Source organism: Tiliqua scincoides, chromosome 7 (genome assembly GCF_035046505.1).
Source record: "Tiliqua scincoides isolate rTilSci1 chromosome 7, rTilSci1.hap2, whole genome shotgun sequence".
In the NCBI taxonomy this organism is placed as follows: Eukaryota; Metazoa; Chordata; class Lepidosauria; order Squamata; family Scincidae; genus Tiliqua; species Tiliqua scincoides.
In genome coordinates, this window is record NC_089827.1 from 69,331,937 (window position 1) to 69,355,107 (window position 23,171).

General features: G+C 44.7%; 1 protein-coding gene across 2 annotated transcripts in view; it reads right to left on the reverse strand.

Annotated features, from left to right (window-relative positions):
* TMTC2 (transmembrane O-mannosyltransferase targeting cadherins 2) overlaps positions 1-23,171 on the reverse strand; it is a 211,871-nt gene that overhangs the window by 53,354 nt on the left and 135,346 nt on the right. For both annotated transcript variants that reach the window (XM_066634177.1, XM_066634175.1), the window contains exons 4-7: positions 20,583-20,697; positions 4,454-4,539; positions 2,914-3,098; positions 1,798-1,876 (exon numbers count right to left, since the gene is read on the reverse strand). In XM_066634177.1, the coding sequence (XP_066490274.1) occupies positions 1,798-1,876; positions 2,914-3,098; positions 4,454-4,539; positions 20,583-20,697 (465 nt within the window). The remainder of the gene's footprint in view (positions 1-1,797; positions 1,877-2,913; positions 3,099-4,453; positions 4,540-20,582; positions 20,698-23,171) is intronic.

The window sequence follows — 23,171 nt, forward strand, 5'->3', positions numbered from 1 at the left end:
GGCTCTCATTCATTTGCGCTGATTCCATGCTCCTTTAGCCTCAGTTTCCTTTCTTAACCCTTCAGTGCTCTGCACTCATCAAGCCACAAGGCCATAACAAGCCTTGTGGGCTTCCCAAGCAGTGTCAAACTGCTACAGCCTAGGTTGTGCCCAGGAGGCAAGCAGATGTTAACTTCCAGATCCTTTTATGCTCCTTCTTCTCTAGCAAATGGCGATGCTGAAGGAGCTGGGATGGTTGGAGGCAGAGTCCACGCCTAGTGCTTTTCAAGTTCAGTAGCAACGAGTCAGGATAGACTCTCTTCCAAATCACGTTATGTTCACAGGCAGCCCTCAACGTTCAGAGTTAGAACACCTCTTTATCAAAGGCAATACATGTTCTGTTTGCCCAATTATTAGCCCTTTTCAGTACTTCGACAAAATGTGAGTGGGGATGAGTGGGGATAAGATTGCAGCTGCGAGCCAGAGAGTATGGTTGGCTCTCTCTGTGCTACCTCTCGCCTACTTTTTCAATGTTCTTGATCAAGTGGAAAAGCCTAAACGCATAAGGCTCTCTGCACACCTTCAGATGTCTCAAAAAAGACATAGTGGAAATGGAAAAGGTGCAAAAGAGAGCGACTAAGATGATTACGGGGCTGGGGCACCTTCCTTATGAGGAAAGGCTACGGCGTTTGGGCCTCTTCAGCCTAGAAAAGAGACGCTTGAGGGGGGACATGATTGAGACATACAAAATTATGCAGGGGATGGACAGAGTGGATAGGGAGATGCTCTTTACACTCTCACATAATACCAGAACCAGGGGACATCCACTAAAATTGAGTGTTGGGCGGGTTAGGACAGACAAAAGAAAATATTTCTTTACTCAGCGCGTGGTCGGTCTGTGGAACTCCTTGCCACAGGATGTGGTGCTGGCGTCTAGCCTAGATGCCTTTAAAAGGGGATTGGATGAGTTTCTGGAGGACAAATCCATTATGGGGTACAAGCCATGATGTGTATGCGCAACCTCCTGATTTTAGGAATGGGTTAAGTCAGAATGCCAGATGTAGGGGAGAGCACCAGGATGAGGTCTCTTGTTATCTGGTGTGCTCCCTGGGGCATTTGGTGGGCCGCTGTGAGATACAGGAAGCTGGACTAGATGGGCCTATGGCCTGATCCAGTGGGGCTGTTCTTATGTTCTTATGTTTGCATGTTGGTCAGCGGCATAAGAGAAGGTGTGCTGGATCGAGCCAGTGGTTCATCTAATCTTGAACCCTGTTTCTCAGTGTGGATTCAGGGAAACTCATGTGCAGAAAAGAAAGGGTTAGCTGCCATCACCAACGCTATGCTTGGTATTCAGAGGATGTTCAACTGAACCCAGAGGTAGTGTGTAGCCATCACACTAATAGCCAATGACAGACCTGTCCTCCATGACTGTGTTCAATCCTCTTTTAAAGCTAGCCAGCTTCCGCATCTTATGGCTAATGATGCACAGTGAAGTGCCTCCTTTTGTCCTTCATAAATCTTCCACCAATAGGTTTCATTGGATGACCCCTGGTTTTAGTTCTTTGCATATGTGTGTCTGAGTACGAAAGAGAGAGAGACGGTGTCTCCATATCACGTATAATTTTTAAGCTTTGATCATGTCCCCTCTTAGTTGCTTTTTTCAAAGCTGAAAAGCCTCAAACATTCTAGACTTTCTCTCCAACCAATTAATAAAGTACGATTTAATAAATAAATCTCGTATCAACAGATTCTAGTATTAATTCCTGATCTTACAGTTTTTGATTGCATGATATTCTAAAATGCTTTTTATGTACTCACCCATCATGTTGTATAAGCTCTGTGGTGCAAACTGCCTTGGCATTTTCTGTATTGCTTCTTTGTAAACTGCAAGGGCATCCTGATATACAAGAACAAAGGGAAAAATTACTACTAGAGCAGAGCTTTCAGGAGCAATTTTTCAATGCTAAAAGGATTGAAGAGTTGGCTTCATTAATCACAAATCACATTTCTCATTTATAAAAAAATAAGTCAACAAATGAGATGAATCTTCCCAATGCAATGCAGCGTAATTTCCATTGTTCTCCACCTAACTTGAGGATGGGAAAATGGAGCATTTGATAACCTCCAAAGGCTCATTAGTCTACAGTGAAAATTCTGCAGAATGACACAAAACACAAATTAGTATTTAACTATGGAAGAGCATCTTAACTTTACTGTGCGATTTTAATAATGATAACTCTTGATCTACAATAAACACAAATCATTGTGACATGGCTTATTGTTCCACACAAAGAGATGAGTGGAATGTGACGGGCACACAAAATACAAAAGATGCAGGAAGCCTCACCTCAGAATTTATTCATCTGGGCTTCTCTGAATTGTGTATTATCATAAGAAGTAGACTGATTAGAAACAAATAATGAGAGCCATGCTGGACAATCTTGCCTTGTTTTCATGATGCTCAAACTGTAGGTTTGTTAAGTTCTTTCTCTGCTCACAGTCGATAGAAATATGGTGGGTGAGTGAGAAAGGTAGGGTCATTTCAGCTATGACACCAAGAATGTGGAATAGCCTCGGGAGAGAGGTATGTCTGACCTGACTTTAACCAGCCCTGAAAACACTTTTATTTCAGCAGGCTGTTGAAAGATCCAGTTTTTTTTCAATTGTGCTTTTAAGTTTCGGGGTTGTTTATCCTGTTTTTGATTACGTATTAGATGGGTCGTTGTTTTTAAAGCTGCTTTGTGCATTTTTTAAATCCAGAAAGTTGGGATATAAATTTTTCAAATAGATAATCATCTACCTCAAAATGTTTTGTAAAAACTCTTCATCTACCAGTTAAAAACCATTTTTAATATTCAACTTAAATCCACATTTAAAGCATAATGAGGTGCTCTTGACACAGTGGCGGTTCAGAGGTGCGGACACAACTCTCACCTCATACTGTCCCTGTTCATGATAGAGTTTTCCCAAATTATAAAGGCAGCTGGTAACAGAGCTCTTATGAGCGTGAGGATCTTTCAAATTTTCATCAGGAATTTCTGAACACTTTAAGAACGTCTTTCTGGCTTCCTCCGCCTTGCCTTGGTTCATTAAGATGATGCCGGTATTTAAATAGGCAGCTGTAAGAGAAAACACATAAGATCATGATATAATCACATATAATCCTATAATGCCTACATCCTACAATCCTAAATATGTCTATTCAGAAGTAAATTCAGTTGAATTCAATCAGACCTACTTGCAGATAAGGCCACACAGTCTTGCAGTTTCACTTGCTTTAAAAACAAACAGCGAAGGTGCAATGGCTGCAGAGACTAGAACTTCCTCCAAACCGAGAGTGGTCATTAAAAATTTCTGGTGGGCAACCTTCAGTCTCGAAAGACTATGGTATAAGCCTACAGCACCCAGTAGTCCCAGGCAGTCTCCCATCCAAGTACTAACCAGGCCTGACCCTGCGTAGCTCCGGAGATCAGACGAGATCGGGCATGTGCAAATTCCTCATTGCCATAGGGCAGCACTTCCCAATCTAACCCAGCTGGCAATGCCCCATCAAGCTCCAGACCCAGAACTCCTGATGACGCCAGCGACACTTATTTCCGGATTGCTCAAAAAATATCTCTAAACGGCAAAGGGGCGCAGATGGGCATTTCCACAGCTCCACAGACGGCTGTTCCAGACCTCCACAGGGAGCTTCGGCGCATTTTGTCACACTGGTGCTACCGCGCAGGTTGGCCAGCATGAATCCTGCGATGCCCACAGAAATGCATCGTGACACCCACTTATTCGACATGAAACAGTGCAGTACCTGCAGGATCAGGTTGTTTCACAGCTATCAGTGCTGCTGTTCAGAAAACCCTGACGCAACTTAATAGCTAACATCGCAAAAGGGTCAAACGTATAAAAAGCATGACAACTTTGTTTCAATTAAGAAAAGATCAATTGCCTTCTGAATTCAATCAACAGCCTGGAACTGGGGCTTCTGCTGAATGGATAAGGAGCGCCAGGTCTTTTAACTTTTCTATGACCTTTACTTTTAAGTAAAATGTGGCTGTAGAAGATTTGTGAAAACCCACTCTTGAGGAAAAGATTATATATGATTAAACAATTCCTGCATTGCCCTTAAGTCGCGTTCCGATACATGAGAAACACTTTAACCCAAATCTGGCATATCCCTGTAGGCAGAGAAGGCTGAGGAACAAAGAAAGGGTTCTTGCAACAGAAAAGGCAGCTCTGCCCCAAATGAAGAAGGAGGCCTGCCTGCGAAAGACCTCCTGCGTCCGGACCAAGGGTGGAGGGCTTGGCAGGTATAATGGAAAATACCAGCATGAGTGTGAAAAGCCTTCCTCACATATAGCACAATTATGGCAGCGCAGATTAAATGCATTTTACAGCTGTCTCCTCTAAAATGGTACGCATAACACAGCATGGGAGGCACACATCTTGTAAAAACAAATGAACGCGCAGCTTTACTTACAGGCTAACGTAGGCCGGCTTCCAATGGCCAATTTGTAGTAATGTAGTGCTTCTGAAAACCTGCTATTTTCTTGCAGCAGCAATCCCCTGCATTTTAAAGTGAAAAAAAAAATGGGAGGAAAAAAAAAAACATTGCTGTAGAATGTACTCTTAAGAATTTGATTATGAAAAATAAAGTAACTGGAGGCAAATTTACTGATGCAAGCGCTGGCAGCGTAGGATGTAATGAGACATGTTTATGTGCGAACCGGAAAACAGGGGTGAGTGAATTTCTTGCAGATTTTGCTATAAGAGTGCTTAACGGAGAAAAGCAGAAGGAACTTCTTAAGAAACTGGGTTGGACACTGATATATGCAGAAAAGGGACATTTTTAGGGCAAGCATTTCTACAGTTATACATATCTGGGCTAATTTGTTCGTTTTAGCTCCTGATTAGAAACATCTAGTTTAAGAAAGTAGGATTTTCAAATATGCACTTTTCCAATCTCCAATTCTGGAGGCAGAAATATTTCACCAAGTTTCCTAAACACTGACACAACGTGCTGTTACGCAACGGATACAGCCTACGCTTCATGGTGCTGTTTTGTTATAGATGACTGGATTTTTTTTTTTTAGGAGTGGCCCAACTGCCAATATTAGCAATTTTTATGGTCACTGTAGTGGTTGGAAAAGGTCAGCATGACTGAAAACTCAATGTTTTGCTCTTTCAGTAAACATGGTGACAAATCCAGGACCTGGATGCTAAGCAGCTACAAGAACAACAATAAAGTAATATTTAACTTGGGTTCCGAATTGCTCAAACTTACTTGGGCTTTGAGCAATAAAACAGTTGGAAAAATTAGGGCTGAGCCAAAATGGTGGGGGGGAAGCAGACTAACAGACTAACAGGCCAACCCACGTCACTCCATAGCATGCAACTGTGTCCACAGAACAAGTACTGCATGCTGTAGAGAGGGGGGCAACCAGAAGGCCAAAGAAAGATACAAAAAAACATTTGGAAGGCTGCCTGGGCAGCACTGGGTCTTCTCTGACCCACACCAGCTATGTAGCTGGCATTGTCCAAGGAGAGGAAGAGGACAAATGAGGACATGAAAGAGGAGACATCATCCTGCGCAGGTAGCTGCTGGTGAGATTGACCCCCCTCCTTCCTCTGAACCACCCTGATTCCTCTCCCTCCCAGCCCCAAACCTCCCCTTAACCATTCACGTTGCTTGCCTACCCGATCCATCACAGTGTCCAGGAGGTTCTGGTGTGTGCTGGGTGCCACTCACCATTTCTGACAGCGGCTCCATTACACATGATGGTGGAGCAATGTTTGTGCCATCACTGGGCCTTTAACACCACACCAGATGGGAAGATCCGCTGCCATACAAGGCCCACAGAACTGGGCCATTAGGCTACAATCCTATACACACTTACTTGGGGGTAGGCCCCATTGAACTCAATGGGTCTTATGTCTAGAAAGACATACATAGGCTTGTGCTGTTAGTAAACTGGTTCGTAGCCTGTCAAAAGGACCTCCTCGTGTAGTTGCTCTGATACCTGAAGAGGGGTGGGACTATTTAGCTATTTAGCTTTGCCGTTCTTAAACATAGCAATATGTGGAATCCAGAGGCATCCCTCCCCTTCTCTTGGCACACACTTACAAGGGGAAAAGATCCCAAGTGCAGATAAGGTTGATTTTTTGTCACTGCTCTTTCAAAGAAAAGCCTCACAAGCACAAACTGCCACTACTACTCCTACTCAACATGTCATGCATTGTTTTGGACTTAACTAAATTGAAGCTCAGCATTATCTAAAAAAAACATACTGCATTTAGAATCAGCAGTTACCATGCACAACTAAAAGCACTAAATATAGAAAGAAAGCACGGCCAAATATATAACTAACTTTATAGTACAATCTTATGGAAAGATTTGTATCAGGTTGGATCTGAAGAACCTGGAATGGTGCTCTGCTTGTGCAATAGGCTTCCCCACTCCAAAAAAAAGTTGCCCAGAAAGCAGATACTGAGAGTGATCCTTGGGAATGGTGTACGGTTTGGTAAGGTGAACAGCAGACAGAATGGAAGTCAGCAGAAAACATGCACTGCCTCTTACATGAGTAGAAGTTCTATTACCCTCTTTTAGGGCCCAACCTTAACCGGGCCGGGCACTGATGCAACACACATTGTGCTGACAAAGGCTGCTTTACAGCAGCTGCAAAACAGCCTCTGCTGGTGTGTGCTGATGGGCCACTGGTGGGGAGGACAGAGCAGCCTCCTGCATACTGGTGGAGAGCCGACAAACTGCTGGAGCAGGTAAGGCTGCACAGGGGGTGGAATGGGGTGGGGAAGGGTGGACAGGAGAAGACAGAACAGGGGAGGGGTGGGTGAAATGGGACTGACAGGGGTGGAAAGGATCAAATCCGGGAGGGGGACGGGTTCAGCTGGCAGTGCACAACAGAATCTTGACCTTCTTCCCAGGCTTGATCCGCCTTCACGAATCAACTGAGACTTCTACCAGTGATTGAACTGGCACAGGTCTGAGCTGACCTATACTGGTTGCTTGGGCTTACCATGAAGCCAAGGAACTAATGCTCACTTACCCCGCAAAGACTTCCAGTAACCAAAAATCCCCCATGGGATACAGTGGAAGGATGAGCTGGTGCAAGTCCAAGTTGACCCACTGCAGTTGCTGGGGCTTAGCCAGGGGCAAGGGACAAATATCCCCTTAACCTGAGGAAACCTCCAGCAGCCATAAATTTCCTGCAGCGCTGCTGCATTGCCATGCAGGGATTTTCACAGGAATGTGCTGTGAGAGAGCAATGAGGTAGCCAAACAGACATTTCAGGCAGACTTTGAAAGATGAACAGTTGGATAGAGAGAGAAAGTTCTGGTCTAGAGAGGTAGAGGTGGATGTCATCAGCCCACAGAGAAACTGAAAGCCACGGATTTGATGAGATCAGCCTGGACAGAATGTAGAGAGGGAGAGAGCAGCACAGGACCAAGAACAATTCCCTGAGGGCCTTGGGTGAGGGAGGGAAAGCAGAGGAAGAGCTTCCTCCTGCGCAAACATTGAAAATGATTAGATAGGTAGAAAGAGGACCATCTGAGGACAGAACTGCAGAGACCTGGGGCCATAGAGTGAGTCAAGTCAGGAAGAATGATCAACTGTGTCAAGTGCAACGGAGGGTCAAAAAGGATCTATTCAGTTTGGCAGGGAGAAGAGCACTTTTGTGAGAATAATTTCAGCACAGTGGAGGGAAACGAAGCCAAACTGGAGAAGAAAAGCAGCTGTAGGAGAGAATGTCAGTAAAGTGGGAATAAGTCTTCAGGAGTCCGTATGCAAAGAGTTATGAATAAGGGTGGCTAGGCAAGAGGTTTTGCTCTCACCTTGCATTAACTTAGTAATACAGGTGGGCCCGTTTAATCCGTAGGTTCAGAACCCGCAAGTTTGACTCATGGCAGGTTCTGAACCTATGGTGGAGGGCCCCACCTGACCTCCCAAATGTGGCTGGAAGCGCCTTCCAATTGCGTCTAGCTCTCCGGGTCCCAGAAGGCCATTGCACCAATCCCTCGAGGCAGTGGTTCTCAAGCTCTCTAGGAGAGTTTGAGATGCAGTAAGTTCTTGTGGGGGCAGGGGGGAGGCATGTACTCCCAGGGTGCGGAGAGCCCTGCACCAACATCTGCAGGGCAGCCCGCCCTTCTAAAAGCGAAAGCACAGCGATCGTGCCCCCTTCCCGCAGAAGTGGAGCGCAGTTGCTGAGCTTTCACTTTTAGAAGGCTGGGGAGCCCTGCAGATGGTTGCGCAGGGCTCCCCGCACTCCAGGAGGCTGCTGCAGGGACTGGTAAGTACACGCCAGTCCCTGCACCCCCCTTAGCGACGCAAACCTGAGGATCGCATCACTGCCTCCCCCTGCCCCGCCCCTTAAGTCCAGGGCCCTCTGGCCATGGCGTCTTGATGCCCCGGTTTGAGAAGCCCTGCCTCACGGCATCATTTAGATCTGTCTGATCCATAGGAACAGCCCTGGCTGTTAAAGAGTATTTAACTGATGTCCTTAAAATAAAGGAGCATCCTTCAGCAACATGCCGCAACACTGGGGTACCAAAAAAAGCATGAGCAGCGAATTAATTATCCAGTTGCTCCATGTTATGCTCATACAATTGTCCTTTGATATATTCACTTTCTATTCCTCATGCATTGGAAAGCCTCTGTTATGAAATTCAGATAAATTGTTTGCCCATACTGATACAACTAAGCACTGTTTATTTCAGTGCTCTGGGTTAGGCATTACGTTTGCTTGATGTTTATGTCACTCGGCTATTTGAAATGTTCCGCTGGCTCTCTTCATTAGAGGACCTCAAAACTAATTTTTGGCTTTTATTAGAAGCTTTAATATTGGCATCTATTGAGGCAATGCAGATTTTATTTTTCCCTTCTGTTTCAAGATACAGACTCTTTTACAGCTGTTTCACGAGCTATTTAAAATTCGTATACATGCAAAATGAAGAGCAGATGCAAGAGCAAATATTGAATTCTGGTAAATAATTTTAGTCTTGTCTAATACTGTGCTGTAAACTGCAGCTAAGCACTGATGTGCATGATCTAGAGATTTTTGATCAGAGCAAAAAATAAGAAAAAAAAAAATAAAACAACTTGTTTCTAAGGTAAATTTTCCTGTGGACTTACCACTGTGCCTTTTCCAGCAGCATCTTAAAAAAAATTAAACCTGAGTTGTTTGATAAGTTTTGCGGTTCCAACTTCAACTTAAGAAGAAAAATGTTATGGAAAACTTTTCATATAAGTGCATTTGCACTAAAAAAAGATCACATCTGTTGTTTCAATGTGTGCACTTACAGATCCATGTACTGATCAATGTACACACATCTGCTCAATAGATGACCATCAGTGTCAGTATCGACAGGTCTAACTAAAAGTTTGGGAGAAGAGGGAATTCTCAGTTAAGTCTCTCAGCAGATGAGAAGAGCCTTGGTTCAGTTCCTTTCCCCAAAATAATAATAATAATAATATACAGTATTTATATACCGCCTTTCTTGGTCTTTATTCAAGACTTTATTCAAGGCGGTTTACACAGGCAGGCTTATTAAATCCACGCAGGGATTTTTACAAATTGAAAGAAGGTTCTCTCTTTCAAGAACCACCACATTCAAGATGTTACACTCCGATCTGGTTTTAACATTCTGGCCTCCATCCTCCCACGCTCCGAGCAGATGGAACAGCTCAGCTGCAGCTTGCCGGCTGCTTCAAGGTCGCACGGTGCCGGTGGCCTCGAACTGGCGACCTTGTGGATGTTAATCTTCAGGCAAATGGAGGCTCTACCCTCTAGACCAGACCTCCTGCCCAAAATCAGTGAATGGCTCAATCAAACCTGAGTGAAGGAACCATCTGTTGAGGACCATGGCACAGACAGGACAGTGACCAGAAGCAGGCGCATAGAGTCAAGCATCTGGATATGACACCAGTCATCAAATCCAGTCATTAAGCACCACAATGTAACATGAGTCAAGCATGGGAATCCACTTCTGCACTTGGAAATGCCCCACTCCTCCCAACCCTCTTCTGTTCCTCCCACCATCAGACCCTTTACTTGAGTTTGCTGCTGCTTTACTTGGCACTAGTGGGCAATTTCCTCATCACCAATGAGCACACACAACTTCCGTGACTGTGCTGGTGGCCTTGTTGTGCTCGCTGGCAGTGTTGGCGAGCATGATGTTGCGTATTGCACATCAAATCCAAGCACTTCCTCCTGGATCCCGATGCTTCTGTCACCAAAGCACGTGTCCCGCCGGCACCTCAATCAAATAGGATTAGGCCATAAGTCTGATGCCTAATTACCGTGTTTCCCCGATAATAAGACCTATCCCGAAAATAAGCCCTCCCCTTACTGTGTAAGATTCCTCTAAAATAAGCCCTCCCCCGAAAATAAGCCCTATTGAGATTGCTACTGTAGTGAAGGTGATCCCCTGCGCTACACGCTACATTGCGGTACCCTCTGTATGCACCGTCCCCCCCCTGGGTGAAACGCACGCCGCGCTCCGAGCTGCATCCAATCAGAGCTGCAGCAGTGAGCGCGTCATCCTGTTCTTCCCCAGTGATTTGCTTGCTGGCGCCATTGAGAGCAGTGCCGCGGAGGAGAGCTGAGGCAGGACAACATAAAAACCCGGTATGTAAGCGGGAGTGAGGGGGCATGATGGAGGATAAAAGAAGAACTCAGGAGGCATGATGGAGGATAAAAGGGGCATGATGGAGGATAAAAGAAGAACTCAGGAGGCATGATGGAGGATAAAATAAGCACTCAGGGGGCATGATGGAGGATAAAAGAAGAACTCAGGGGGCATGATGGAGGATAAAAGAAGAACTCAGGGGGCATGATGGAGGATAAAAGAAGAACTCAGGGGGCATGATGGAGGATAAAAGAAGAACTCAGGGGGCATGATGGAGGATAAAAGAAGCACTCAGGGGGCATGATTTGTTCACATTTACCTGTTTATTAAAATTGCTGTCAATGTTCATTAAAATAAGCCCTCCCCTGAAAATAAGCCTTCTGGTGTTTTTCTGTCTAAAAAAAATAATAAGGCAGTGTCTTATTATCGGGGAAACACGGTAGTAGCACAAAATACCTGTAAAACTTACTAGCCAAAGTGCACTTAAAAGAAGAAATTTTTTGCCCACACAAATTGCCTCAGATTGAAAAGCAGTTCTGCTTTGGGCTGTTCTGGCAATCAAAGTCAAATAAAGAAGCAGGAGTTTGAAAACATGTTCATGTAGCTAAAAATACAAAGCACTGAAAAATAATATTCCACAGACAAGTATTATTATAATAAAAAAAGATACCTCATAATTTCCCCTCCCATCATGTATATGCAGCTTACAACCAGAACACACACATTAAAAAGAAGCTAAAATCAAATAAAACAATATGGATTGGACCAATAGTGAGCTTTTTAGGCACAAGGAGCAGCTGCGTCACTAGGGGCAATTCGGGGGTATGAGCTACACCAGGTGATGTGCACAGGGATTGTGTATGTCACACCACTACTGGTCACAATTTTTTAAATCTTGGTGTTTTCAGAGAATACCATCATGTTGTACATCAATCGATGCGCAATTTCATGCAGAATGCAGTGAAACAAATCACATTGAAATATCTCTATTCTAGCAAAGGTTATAGCCAAAACACCAGTGGGGCGGGGCAATGGTGCATCGCCCATCACGTGCAAGGAGGTCCATCACGGGGGTGACGTGCTGACCTCCCGTACCAGGTGATACAACTGCCAGGGAGTCATTTATTTATTTGATTTTCTTTGTGAACGTTTTGTTACCAGCAGTTCCCAAAACATGCATTGCAAAGTGAAACATCACAAGGCACTCGCTAGAGCTTTGGGGGATGCCTACTGCCCCGGCAGGGAGTCTGCAGCACTAGCCTCCTAAAAGCACCAAAAGGCTCAGCGTGGCAGGCAAAATTGCAGCACGTGAAAACTGTGCATGCAAAAAGCCCTCCCGCTCACTCTGACCCTCTTACCGCTCTTTGGAAGATCCCCTAACCTACAAGTAAATGGTCAGTGATGTCCTTGCATTACACATCCCGTATCACCACCACTCACTTCTGAGTTGCAAAGGCACTGCAGCCCCAGAAATACTGGAAGTCATTGTGATATATATGATATACTGTGTGTGTAAAATAATACAGGTCGTGCCTCATTATCCATTGGGTTTCTCTTCCAGAACCCACAAAATCAATGGATACCAAATCAGTGGAAAAATAGCTTTAAAGACCCACTTCCAGGTTTTTCGCTCCACCACTGTCTCCCCAGAATGCACTGGTATAGACACTACACCGCATTCAGTCACTAGATGGGGTGAATAAAGGAATCTAGTGTAGTGGTTCTCACACATTAAGCATTGGGACCCACTTTTTAGAATGAGAATCTGTCAGGACCCACTGGAAGTGATGTCATGACCAGAAGTGACATCATCAAGCAGGAAAATTTTTAGCAATCCTAGCCTGCAATCCTAGCCACACTTACCCAGGAGGAAGTCCCATTGACTACCATGGTTGAAAGAATATGCATAGTAGCTTGTTAAAAGTACAGGTCTGTCACATATCCCCAAATGCAGTTGCATTCCATGGGAGCATCAAGACTAATATATTAAAAATAAAATATTGAAATGAATGGGGATCCACCTGAAATTGGCTCGCGACCCACCTAATGGGTCCCAACCCACAGTTTAAGAAACACTGATCAAGTGGAATGAAATTATAATTATTTAATATCGTGAAGGTAGGAAAATGGAATTTTGGTGCTTTTTTTGCTTGTTACAAAACATTTAAAGGTGGACCCCAATATCAGTGGTGAATCAAATCAGTGAATACATTTGTAAGAATAATACTTCCTAACTTCACACATTAAAAAAATCATCTCTGGAAAGGTGCACAATAAGTCAGTCCTGGGCAGTTAGCCCAAAATGTGGATGCACGTAAGTTATAACAAGGGGAAAAAAAGATCAGACCTGCTCTGATCTAATAGTATCTTTTGCTTACATCTATGGATATATTAGCGGACACGTACAAGATCAGAGACAGGAACATATAAGGTTTTTGAGAAACAACTTTCAGTTCTTCATGACAGATGACAATTCTGCCCGCATCTCACAAAAATATGTCATCCTTGATTAGGGATGCACTAAATATTCAAGATTTTTTCTGTGTAGTAGCAAAGAGAATAGCAAGCTAGTCAGCTCTTTGACTGAGAACAACAATGAGCAACATTGCCCACTCACACTGGTGCCATAGCTAGAGGGGGTTGGAGCACTCAGCCTGGCAGGGAGGTGGGCGAGTGGCCCCTCCCTTCGAAGCCATTCCCGGTAGGGAGGGGCAAAACGGAGCCGTACGGCCACCACTCACACCCAATAAACACATGAGACAAGACACTTGGAATATAAATCGGGCCACTTTTTTGAAAAGCCAATCACCTACTTGAGTAACTGCAATGGTCCCAGCTTCACAACTCCTCCTGCCTTTAGAATGGGCATCCAACACAGAGGAGACTGCAAACCACCATCTATCGTGCCCAAGTCAGTGAGCCAAAACACACTGAGACAATTAGAAAAAACAAGCTAGGAAAGCCTTGCTCCCTCCCAACAGGGAATGAAATACAGTGCCATGAATTTCCCATCCTTGCCTTGCATTATGGATCTTCCCACACTTGCCTGGCATGTGACATGGAGGCAGGACAGCAGTCTAGCACCAGGAATACAAAAAATTATGGCACAATCCTATGCCACAAACTGTCACAAACATGTCGTAAGTCAATGACCTGCGCCTGCCGCAGAAGGTGAGGTCTCCGTGGGCCAGCAGGAGGGCATAACAGAGGCAGGGAGGAGTGTAATGCGATGAGGGAGGATGTGGATCTGTACAGGAGGGGGTGGGAATGACAACAGAAGCCTCAACCTTATCCTATCCCCCTTCCCCAGCCGGATTTCCTGACACCAGGCTGCTTCAATCTGCACTAGCTATTTTACTGGCACAAGCCTGAGCAGCCCCACTACAGGTGCTGTGGTTTACCCAGGGCAACCCTTACTCCACGGTGCCCTGCCGGCAGTCTCCTTTCCTGCATAGGATGCAGCAGTTTCAGTGCCACTGCATCCCTCTGTGGGGCAGGATATAGGACAGGGCTGTTAGTCACCATCGTGAATGAAAAACAACATGCACTTATGCTGAGATGTGAGCTAATGTTGTTGAAAACATACTGTACATAGATTTGCATATGATATACTTAGTTTGACAGTTTGGGGAGAAAGGAAACCAGCTCTGGGAAAGGCTCTCCCCAGTTCTCTTCCATGGATATGCCTGGAGGACTACAGCCGACATCAGGACTGACGTCCTTAACTAATGATACCTTCATGGGAGCCCATGACTGCTCACCAGATGACCCCTTTGCAGTGGAACAAGTTGGCTGACACTTGCGCTGCGGCTGCTTCCTGCATGGCATCTCATATCTGCAAATATGAGAGTCGACCAGAGACCTCTGCTTCATGACAATACCTATTGGAGACTAGCCCACTGCCCGTGGGCAGAGGAAGAGGACATGCCATGTGATTCCCAGACTCATGGGACACAGATACTGCTTTCTCTCCCCATTAGCCACTAGTGGGCCTGATCCTGCGGTCTGTCCCCAACCTCTTAACTATAGTTAAGGCATAAGCTGAACTGTGCGCGCATCGGTGCAATCCTTCATGACAGGGGGAAAGCCATTATTTTCCTCTTTCCTCCACCATAGTATTAAATCAAAGTACTATCTATTCCTAATTTGCAAAAAGCTCTGGAAGCAATTAGGGTAAATTAGACAAGAAATTAATTATAGAGCCAAAGTAAAGCTTGGCTAGACATTACATTTTTAATTTAAAGGCTTTGGCTTTGTTTTGTTTTAGTGACTCCCATGCCTGTGAAAACATAACATGCTTAACATAGAGTTTGTTCCCTTAAAACCATGATTTTTTAGATTTCCAGGACTGAGCTTGATATACACAATTTGCAGTGAAATTAATCATGTCTGTTACAAAAGTATCCTATGCATGTTTCCTTGGAAGTACATCCTACTGTATTTAAAGGAGTTTACTCCCAAAGAAGCGTGCCCAGGATTGTAGTCTTACAAGATCCAGGTATAGCGAGAGCATTCCCCTTACAACTGAGTTATCCTTAGGATGCCACCATGCACACCATTGTACGAGTATGTACGGGGGCAGCACACAGCTATACGTGCATTGGTCGTTTCTCCTTCAGCCTCTCCGGTGCTCGCACAGGCTTTTCCTTTCCAAATTGGCTTGCTATTAGAAGCTGCTGCAGTAGAAAATTCAAGGACAGCTCTGGCTGTGATTATGGGTTCTCCTCTGCATGTGTACATAGCTATTGAGGACTGAAGACAAATCACATACAGCAGGATAGTCTTAATTCATGAAGTGTAGCCATACTCTCCCTTGAAGATTTTGTTTTACTCATAAACAAACACTGAAAAATTGCTTAGATTAACAATGCATACTCAGGACTGGCTGAAGCTATTAGGCTGTCAGAAGCAGTGCATAGTTCTGCTGCTGCCCGACCAGCCCCACTGTACACCCCCCCTTACCTGGCTCCTTCCTCTGTACAGACTCTTGAATCACAGCAGGAAATGTGAAGCACACCACAATCATTCCCAGAGCGCTCTACATTTATTCTTTTGTTTTAAGAGACTGCATGGAGGAAAGAGTGATCTTGCACCTTTCCCCATGGGGATCTTTTAAAGTGCCCAGTGGAGGGAGGCAAGGAAGCCAGATCACCATGCTCCAAGGATCAGAACGCAGCGATCCTCGCTCCTTCCACCAGGCAGGCTTTTGCAATAAAGGGCACACTCCCAGAATTTCCTGCTTTGATGAAAGAAGGAAGGGGCTGGAAGGAAGCTGGCTCTGCCCAGATTGCAGGAAAGTGGCAGGCATCTGTTTGCTGCCCCTCCGCTCAGGCCCCAATCTGCATCCTGCTGTGAATGGACTGTTCATATCAACCCCTGCTAATTGGGTAAGAGGCACTTTTGCAAGTGGGTGCTCCTTTTTTAGCAGGGGGAGAGTAACTGGCCCACCTCACCCCAGCACTGTCTGTTCTAGTGGCTGTCTGCTGGTATTCCTTGGCATCTTTTTAGATTGTGAGCCCTTTTGGGACAGGGAGCCATTTAGTTATTTGATTTTTCTTTGTAAACCGCTTTGTGAACTTTTAGTTGAAAAGCGGTATATAAATACTGTTAATAATAATAATAATAATAATAATAATAATAATAATAATAATAATAATAATAATAATAATAATAATATCATGAATGAGCCGGCCATGCACATAGCCTACTCATTCTTTCCAGAATATTTAAGAATATTCCAGAATATAATTGCCCACTGCAATTTTACTATGGTTTTTAAACCACACATTTTTACATCTTTGGAAAAAAGCTGCCCCATGACACAGGTGAAGATACAGGTAGTCGGAGGCATTAAAAAAAAAATGCTCCCTTTAAAAAATTGAAATGGTTTTAGATTTTTTTATACATTACAAGAGAGCTCCACATTTATTTATTTATTTACTTACTTATTTAAAAGATTTCTAACTGCCTTTCCTCTGCTGAAGCAGATGCCCAAGGCAGTTTACAATTTAAAGATTTATGTATATTACACACACACACACACACACACACACGATACAATAGAATAAAAAACAGAAAATACAATAGAAAATAATTTGTAAATACAGTAAGGGGGAAACCACCAATTGAGGAAGAGCAAAAATACTCAAGGAACTGCTATAGAGGCACAGAAGACAGACCTCCCAAATGCAGAAAAAAAACAAAAATGTTATAAGCCCTCACCGAAATGCCGTGAGAAAGGGGGTAGATCTTTGTTCTCCCAGTAGAGAGTTCGATAACTGTGGCACCATCTGCAAGAGGGATCTGAAGGCCTTAGGAATGGACCTCAACAGGTGGGAAACCCTGGCCTCTGAGTGGCCCGCTTGGAGGCAGGCTGTGCAGCATGGCCTCTCCCAGTTTGAAGAGACACTTGGCCAACAGACTGAGGCAAAGAGGCAAAGAAGGAAGGCCTATAACCAGGGAGACAGACCAGGGACCGACTACACTTGCTCCCGGTGTGGAAGGGATTGTCACTCCTGAATCGGCCTTTTCAGCCACACTAGAAGCTGTTCCAGAACCACCATTCAGAGCGCAATACCATAGTCTTTCGAGACTGAAGGTTGCCAACAACAACTAGCAAGAAGGCTTGCCCCCATGCTGCAATTCCTCTAACTTGGGGATGACAAATCTGACTCAGGCATACAAAAGAGCATTTTGATGGAGATGTTAGAGAAAGAAAAGTATGTCAAAAGCAAAAAAGTTTGCCAGTGGTGTCTGTTCGGACAGCGATTGCTGCTGGGACGAAATACAGAAAGTTAGAGAGATATCATAGAGAACCAGTGCTTGTTATTCTTCCGTCTATGAAAGAAGGGCAGTCAGAGAGCTAACCGTATCTGCATGTCTAAATGGCAATTCTTCTGATTTGCTATCTTCACAAGCAAATGAGATGGCATAAAAAGCTGTGCAAAGCTAAATGACAGATTAAGCAATACATCACACGACACCGCTTTCACTTTCACAGCTGCGGGGAGCCCTGCAGAAGGTCGCGTCGGGCTCCCCGCACCCCCGGGAGGCTGCAGGAGGCTTGGGTAAGTGCACCCAAGCCCCTGCAGCCCACTGAGCGGCACAAACCTGGGGATCGCGCTGCTGGCTTCCCACACCCCCGCTGTTTCCCCCCGCCCCTGCAAGCACTTACAGTGGCTCAAACTCTCCATGGGAGTTTGAAAACCACTGCCTTAGGGTGTCGCAGCACACTGACAGGGTCACTGTGAGATGTCTCAGGTGGTCGCTCCTACTTGTTCTCCTGGACCCGCCATTTTGGATCTTGCAAGATTCTGGTAGGCTTCATATGAGTTTATGCACAATTTCTTCAACAAGACTTCCCTCCAGAAGTTTTAATTTTTTTATTATTAACTATTATTATTAACAGTATTTATGTACCGCTTTTCAACTAAAAGTTCACAAAGCGGTTTACAGAGAAAAATCAAATAACTAAATGGCTCCCTGTTCCAAAAGGGCTCACAATCTAAAAAGATGCAAAGGAATACCAGCAGACAGCCACTAGAACAGACAGTGCTGGGGTGAGGTGGGCCAGTTAATCTCCCCCTGCTATAAAAGGAGCACCCACTTGAAAAAGTGCCTCTTACCCAATTAGCAGGGGTTAATTTTTTAGTACAAAACTTGCTCTTCCTTACATGAGTAGCATAATCCATCGTTTGATCTTGACAACGTATTAAAAAAATGAGTTTTCTTTGTTAAAAAAAAGTGTTGCTGTGAAGATTAATTTGTCAATTATCTTATTATCATCTTATGTACTTTGCCGTACAGATTTTTGTTAATGTAATGGTTGGTGCTTTTCCTTGTACAGTTACATTGTAGAACAACAATCTCTAATCACTCTATTTTAGACCTGTATTCTAATAACATTTCACATTATTTTATGTGCACATCATTCGGCAAACAAAGAGGTTTTCTGGGTGCATATGCAACATGGGAGGGAGCTATAGCTCAGTGGCAGAGCACCTTCTTTGCTAAGGTGGTCCTGGATGCAGACCTAGGCAACTCCAGGTAAGGCTGGAAAAGACCTCTGTCTGCAACCAGGAGAACTTCTACCAGTCAATGTTCTCTGACTTGGTAAAAGGTGGTTTCCTATCTCTCTTCACAACTGATTAGGATGGAATCATCTGATAGGTGAGGTGGTATCTTTGGGGGCAGTAAGCCTTTCTGGGAGCTAACTGCAACTAGCCAAGTTAAGGCATCACCATCATGCATTCAAAGTATTTCACAATCATATATTTTCACAAAACATTTTTATATGTATTGTATTTACTGTCTTTCTACCCAAAGGTTCTCAAAGATATCTTTTAAGATATCTTTTTAATGTAAGTGAAACTGGGTTAAGGAGGTGGACCAGCAGATCAGTAGCATAGCTGGGCAGGTGGGAACTTGGGGCTGGTTGACACAACGCTACTCCCATGTCATCATGTCATCCCAGCACCTGTGCAGTTACATCACTCATGCATGCATGGCCCTGGCTCAGGAAACACATCCACTTTGGGCCATACGGACACCAGGGTGGACAGGAGAGACCTTTTTTGCGGCATTTGCTTCACAACAATGGCAAACTGCATCTCTTCCCTGCATCTCTTCCCCCCCCCCCCAGTGGAGACAGTAGAAAACTGCCACTCCGCCGCAGGGGGAGAATCCTTCTGGCCCCATGGTAGCTGTGCACTGCAGCAGATCCCTCTGAATTGAACCACTGAACCTAAGTAAGGGAACAAACACAGGACTTCTCCTGCACATTGCAGGCAGCAGACAGGAATTTTGGGAGAAGGCATTCCTCGATGACCCGAGCTTTTCAGGGCCTTAAGGACGAACGTGTCAAATTCATCTCTGAAGCCCTGTGGAGGCAGCCAAGACGGGTGAACTAAAAATGGCATTACCTGATCTAGGGTCTAGGATCCGTGGTTTCCAAACTGTGGGTCCGTGGCCCACGACCCAAGTTTCGGCAGGTTGCGAAACTGACAAGACAGATTAGACTATGTACATCGGGGGTTAAACAAGCTGCTACTTGGGGAAGCACTGCTGCCCAATCACTATTATAGCCACAGTGGCTGGTAAAGTGAAACCTTTTAAGGTGGGCCCCAATGCGAAAAGGTTTGGAAACTACTGCCTTAGATCACCAATTCAACTGCCTACTTCTCTGTAAGGCAGGCACAACTGGAACTGCTAGACTTTTTCCAAAGGCAGCACCATGTAAATTACCAGAGCATGGATGAAAAGTACCAATCTGAGAGAAGGATGCAGTGGACCTACCAACTGAAATTGTTAAAAGGGAATCCTAGACCAGGGATATCATACAAACAACCAAAGTGGGGATTCATGATGCCTGCTGAAAGTCAGAAGTGACATCATTAAGTAGGAAGTGATGTCATTAAGCCAGAAATAAGCACTATGTTTTCACACATAAACTAATTAGCTACAAATGACATAAGAGAAAATGTGAAAATCTTGTACATATTTTCAAGGTATGAGATGAGCCCAGTGGGGCAGATAATTTTCTTTGGGGCCCGCATTTAGCCTGCAGGCTTTATGTTTTACACCCCTGTCCTCGTCCATTTGCAGTAAGGTGTCTATGGGTCAGCTAAGAAATTTTAGTCTGCTGGAAATGGGTATGGTCTTTGCTGAGGAGGGATTCAGGGCGGCTTTTCAGAGATACAGCACCTCACTAGGTCTATAGGGAAATCAGTTGCTACTGCTTCCTATAGAACAGAGCCGGCAGTACATGAAGATCTGATAAAATGTGGCAAACAGAAAGCACTCTGTCTGTCTCAGAGTTGGGAGCGTATGAATAATGAAGGAGTTAAAAAAGGTCAGCAAAGTAACAGTCAAGATCATCCATTTCAGGAAGCAGAGGGGGGAAAAATGGCTCCGTTCACAAGAAGCTTCATAGATGGAGCAGTGTAAAGGAAGCCAGGCATACTCACAAATTATAAAGCATATCAGCCATGTTGCTGCGATAGTACAAGGCATTTCTGTAGGCGCGCTCAGCTTCAGAAATCTTGCTCTGGCTCTTCAGAACATTTCCAAGGTTACCCCATGCTGCCAAGAGGAGAAAGCAGTATTCAGAACAGAGCTACAATCCAATTATACGCAGCGCAGTATCGAAAGATCAGGAAGGTCCTTGGGGAGAGAAAACCCACACAGACCTCTTTTTTTGCCTGGAAACACAAACACACCCCTTTTCATTACAACCCACCGTTCCTTCCTGTAGTCACCACGGTATGCAAACTGCATAGCAGAGATCACTGCCGTCCCAAGAGTGCCCAAGCTTGTTGGCAGAAGGCATCTTTGCCAAGGTTTCTTAAGAGTGCCTCCCAAACCCTGAAGGATGAAAGGAATCCTGGGACTGGGGCTAAGGAATTATAATGCTGCTCCTATCTGATGCATTCAGTAGAGCAGTGTTTCTCAAATTGTGGGTCAGGACCAACCAGGTGGGCTGCGAGCCCAATTCAGGTGAAATTGAAAATACAGAGCTGAAAATCCAGGGTACAGAGCCTGCTGGGCAGGGCAGGCTCCCAGTGGGAGAGAGGCAAGGTGCTTTGCCCTGAATAGGTGGGAAGATGGGTCACTGGAGAGGAGGGAGGGTTGTGTGGTTGGAGAAGGATCCAAGTTGGCATTCTGCTTTGACTTCCAAGCTGGAATGTTTGAATTCTGAGTTATGCAAAATAAATGCACAAGCGCACTGTGTAATTAGACCTTTGCCTAATCACGACTTAAGTTTCAAGTATAAACTGATGACGTCACTTTCAGCCAAATGACATCACTTCCGGTGGGTCCCTTCAGATTGTCATTCAAAAAAGTGGGTCCCAGTGCTAAAATGTTGGAGAACCTCTGCAGAAGAGGACCTAGATACTGCAAGGAATCAGAGATGGGGAATGCCACTTCAGAATCTGTACCCTGGGCTACTTCCAAAGCTGTCCTTCCTCTGAGGGAAGTGCCCTTTGCTCCAAGGAAGGGTGGAGAAGAGGAATGGTGGAGAGTTTGGGGCAAGCTTCTTTAGAAACAGAAAGTGGTTTGAGTATTTCATAATAAGGTTTGTCTGATTACTGCATATTAAACACTAGATTCATGACAAACACGATATGGGCGTGTGTGCGTGTCCTTGATACCACAAATGCAAAAGAAATTAACACCAGTGTTAATTCAAATGGACAAGATTGAAAGAGCATTGTAACTAGTTTTGCTTCTCCACAGGGGATTTGGTCTTCCCTTTGGTAAACAGCTGGTCTTTCATGCAGAGTGGCAAGGCATTTTGGAAACTGAGGTGAGGTTCAAAAAGCAGAAGGTTGTATGGCCTAGGGGTCCAGACCAGAAAAAAAAGCAGAAAGCTCACTAGCCATGAGCAAGGCCTTGGGCTTGCCCAAGGTAGATCCTTGGTTCCCAATCAACAGGTGTAGTAGCAGGAATGTATTTTTAGCTACTGCACACACATTGCAGTGTTCAACACAATAAAGACCAGGCTGTTCAGTTAGACTGTATTTTTTTTTCCAGTTTTACAAACCAAGCAACCCCCAGGTACTTCATATCACATCAGTTTATCACCGTCACACATCATTATGTGTCACACATTATGTGCCACCCATGGACATCATTACGGATGTGTTTAATTTCAGATCATCATGATGGACACACCAGTTTTTCTCTTATATTTTCTCCACTTCTCCATGTTCAGTTACCTAATCAGTAACTTTTACTCTATGCACTCAGTCAATGAAACAAAATTTTAGATAACAGTTTCCAAAAACAAGGGTCAAAGGATATGAAATGCTAAAACCATAGTTGTGTTTCTTTTTCTTTTTTTCTTTTCCAAACAGCAATCATGAGGAGGTCAATCAAGTTTAGGATCATACAATGGAGGAAAATCTATTTCCCTTGTGCTATAATCCTAATGCACATTGCCCCCCTTCCCTCATCCCACAAAACTGTTGTTTACCCCAAAAAGAATGCTGCCATTGGCATCAATACCAACTTCCCTCATGGAACAACATGGGTTTTCTTGTTTGCTTGCCTGCAGGGGAGATTTTCAAGAGGAGCCTTTGTTTCATATACTTATATAACTTTCAACCCAAACATTCTAGGGGGTTAACCACCAATTAAAACAGAAATGGTTAGTATAACCTACAGAACAGCTTAAAATTACAAACTGCAATAAGAAATAGTCAAAATAATAATCCAAATGAACACCCAGGTTAAGAGCCCAATCCTATGGGCCACAGCACCAGTGCTAACCCCCCCTTTGGGGCTGGGAACCTGACACAGGTCTCCTTGATTCCGCACTCGCTCAATACTGGGGGCAGGGGATCCATTGGGGCCACTGGCCGCTACACAGGGTAAGGGAACGTTTGTTCCCTTATCCAAAGAGACCTGGCACTGCTTCCCTACCCCACTGGATGCAGGGGTTGCCATGCAGGGGTCGCCATTTTGGTGCTACTGTATCCCTGGGTACTAGGGAAGCTTAGAACTGGGCTGCCAAGTCTATCTGCCCATGTCCTAGGACCGGGCTGCCCATTGAA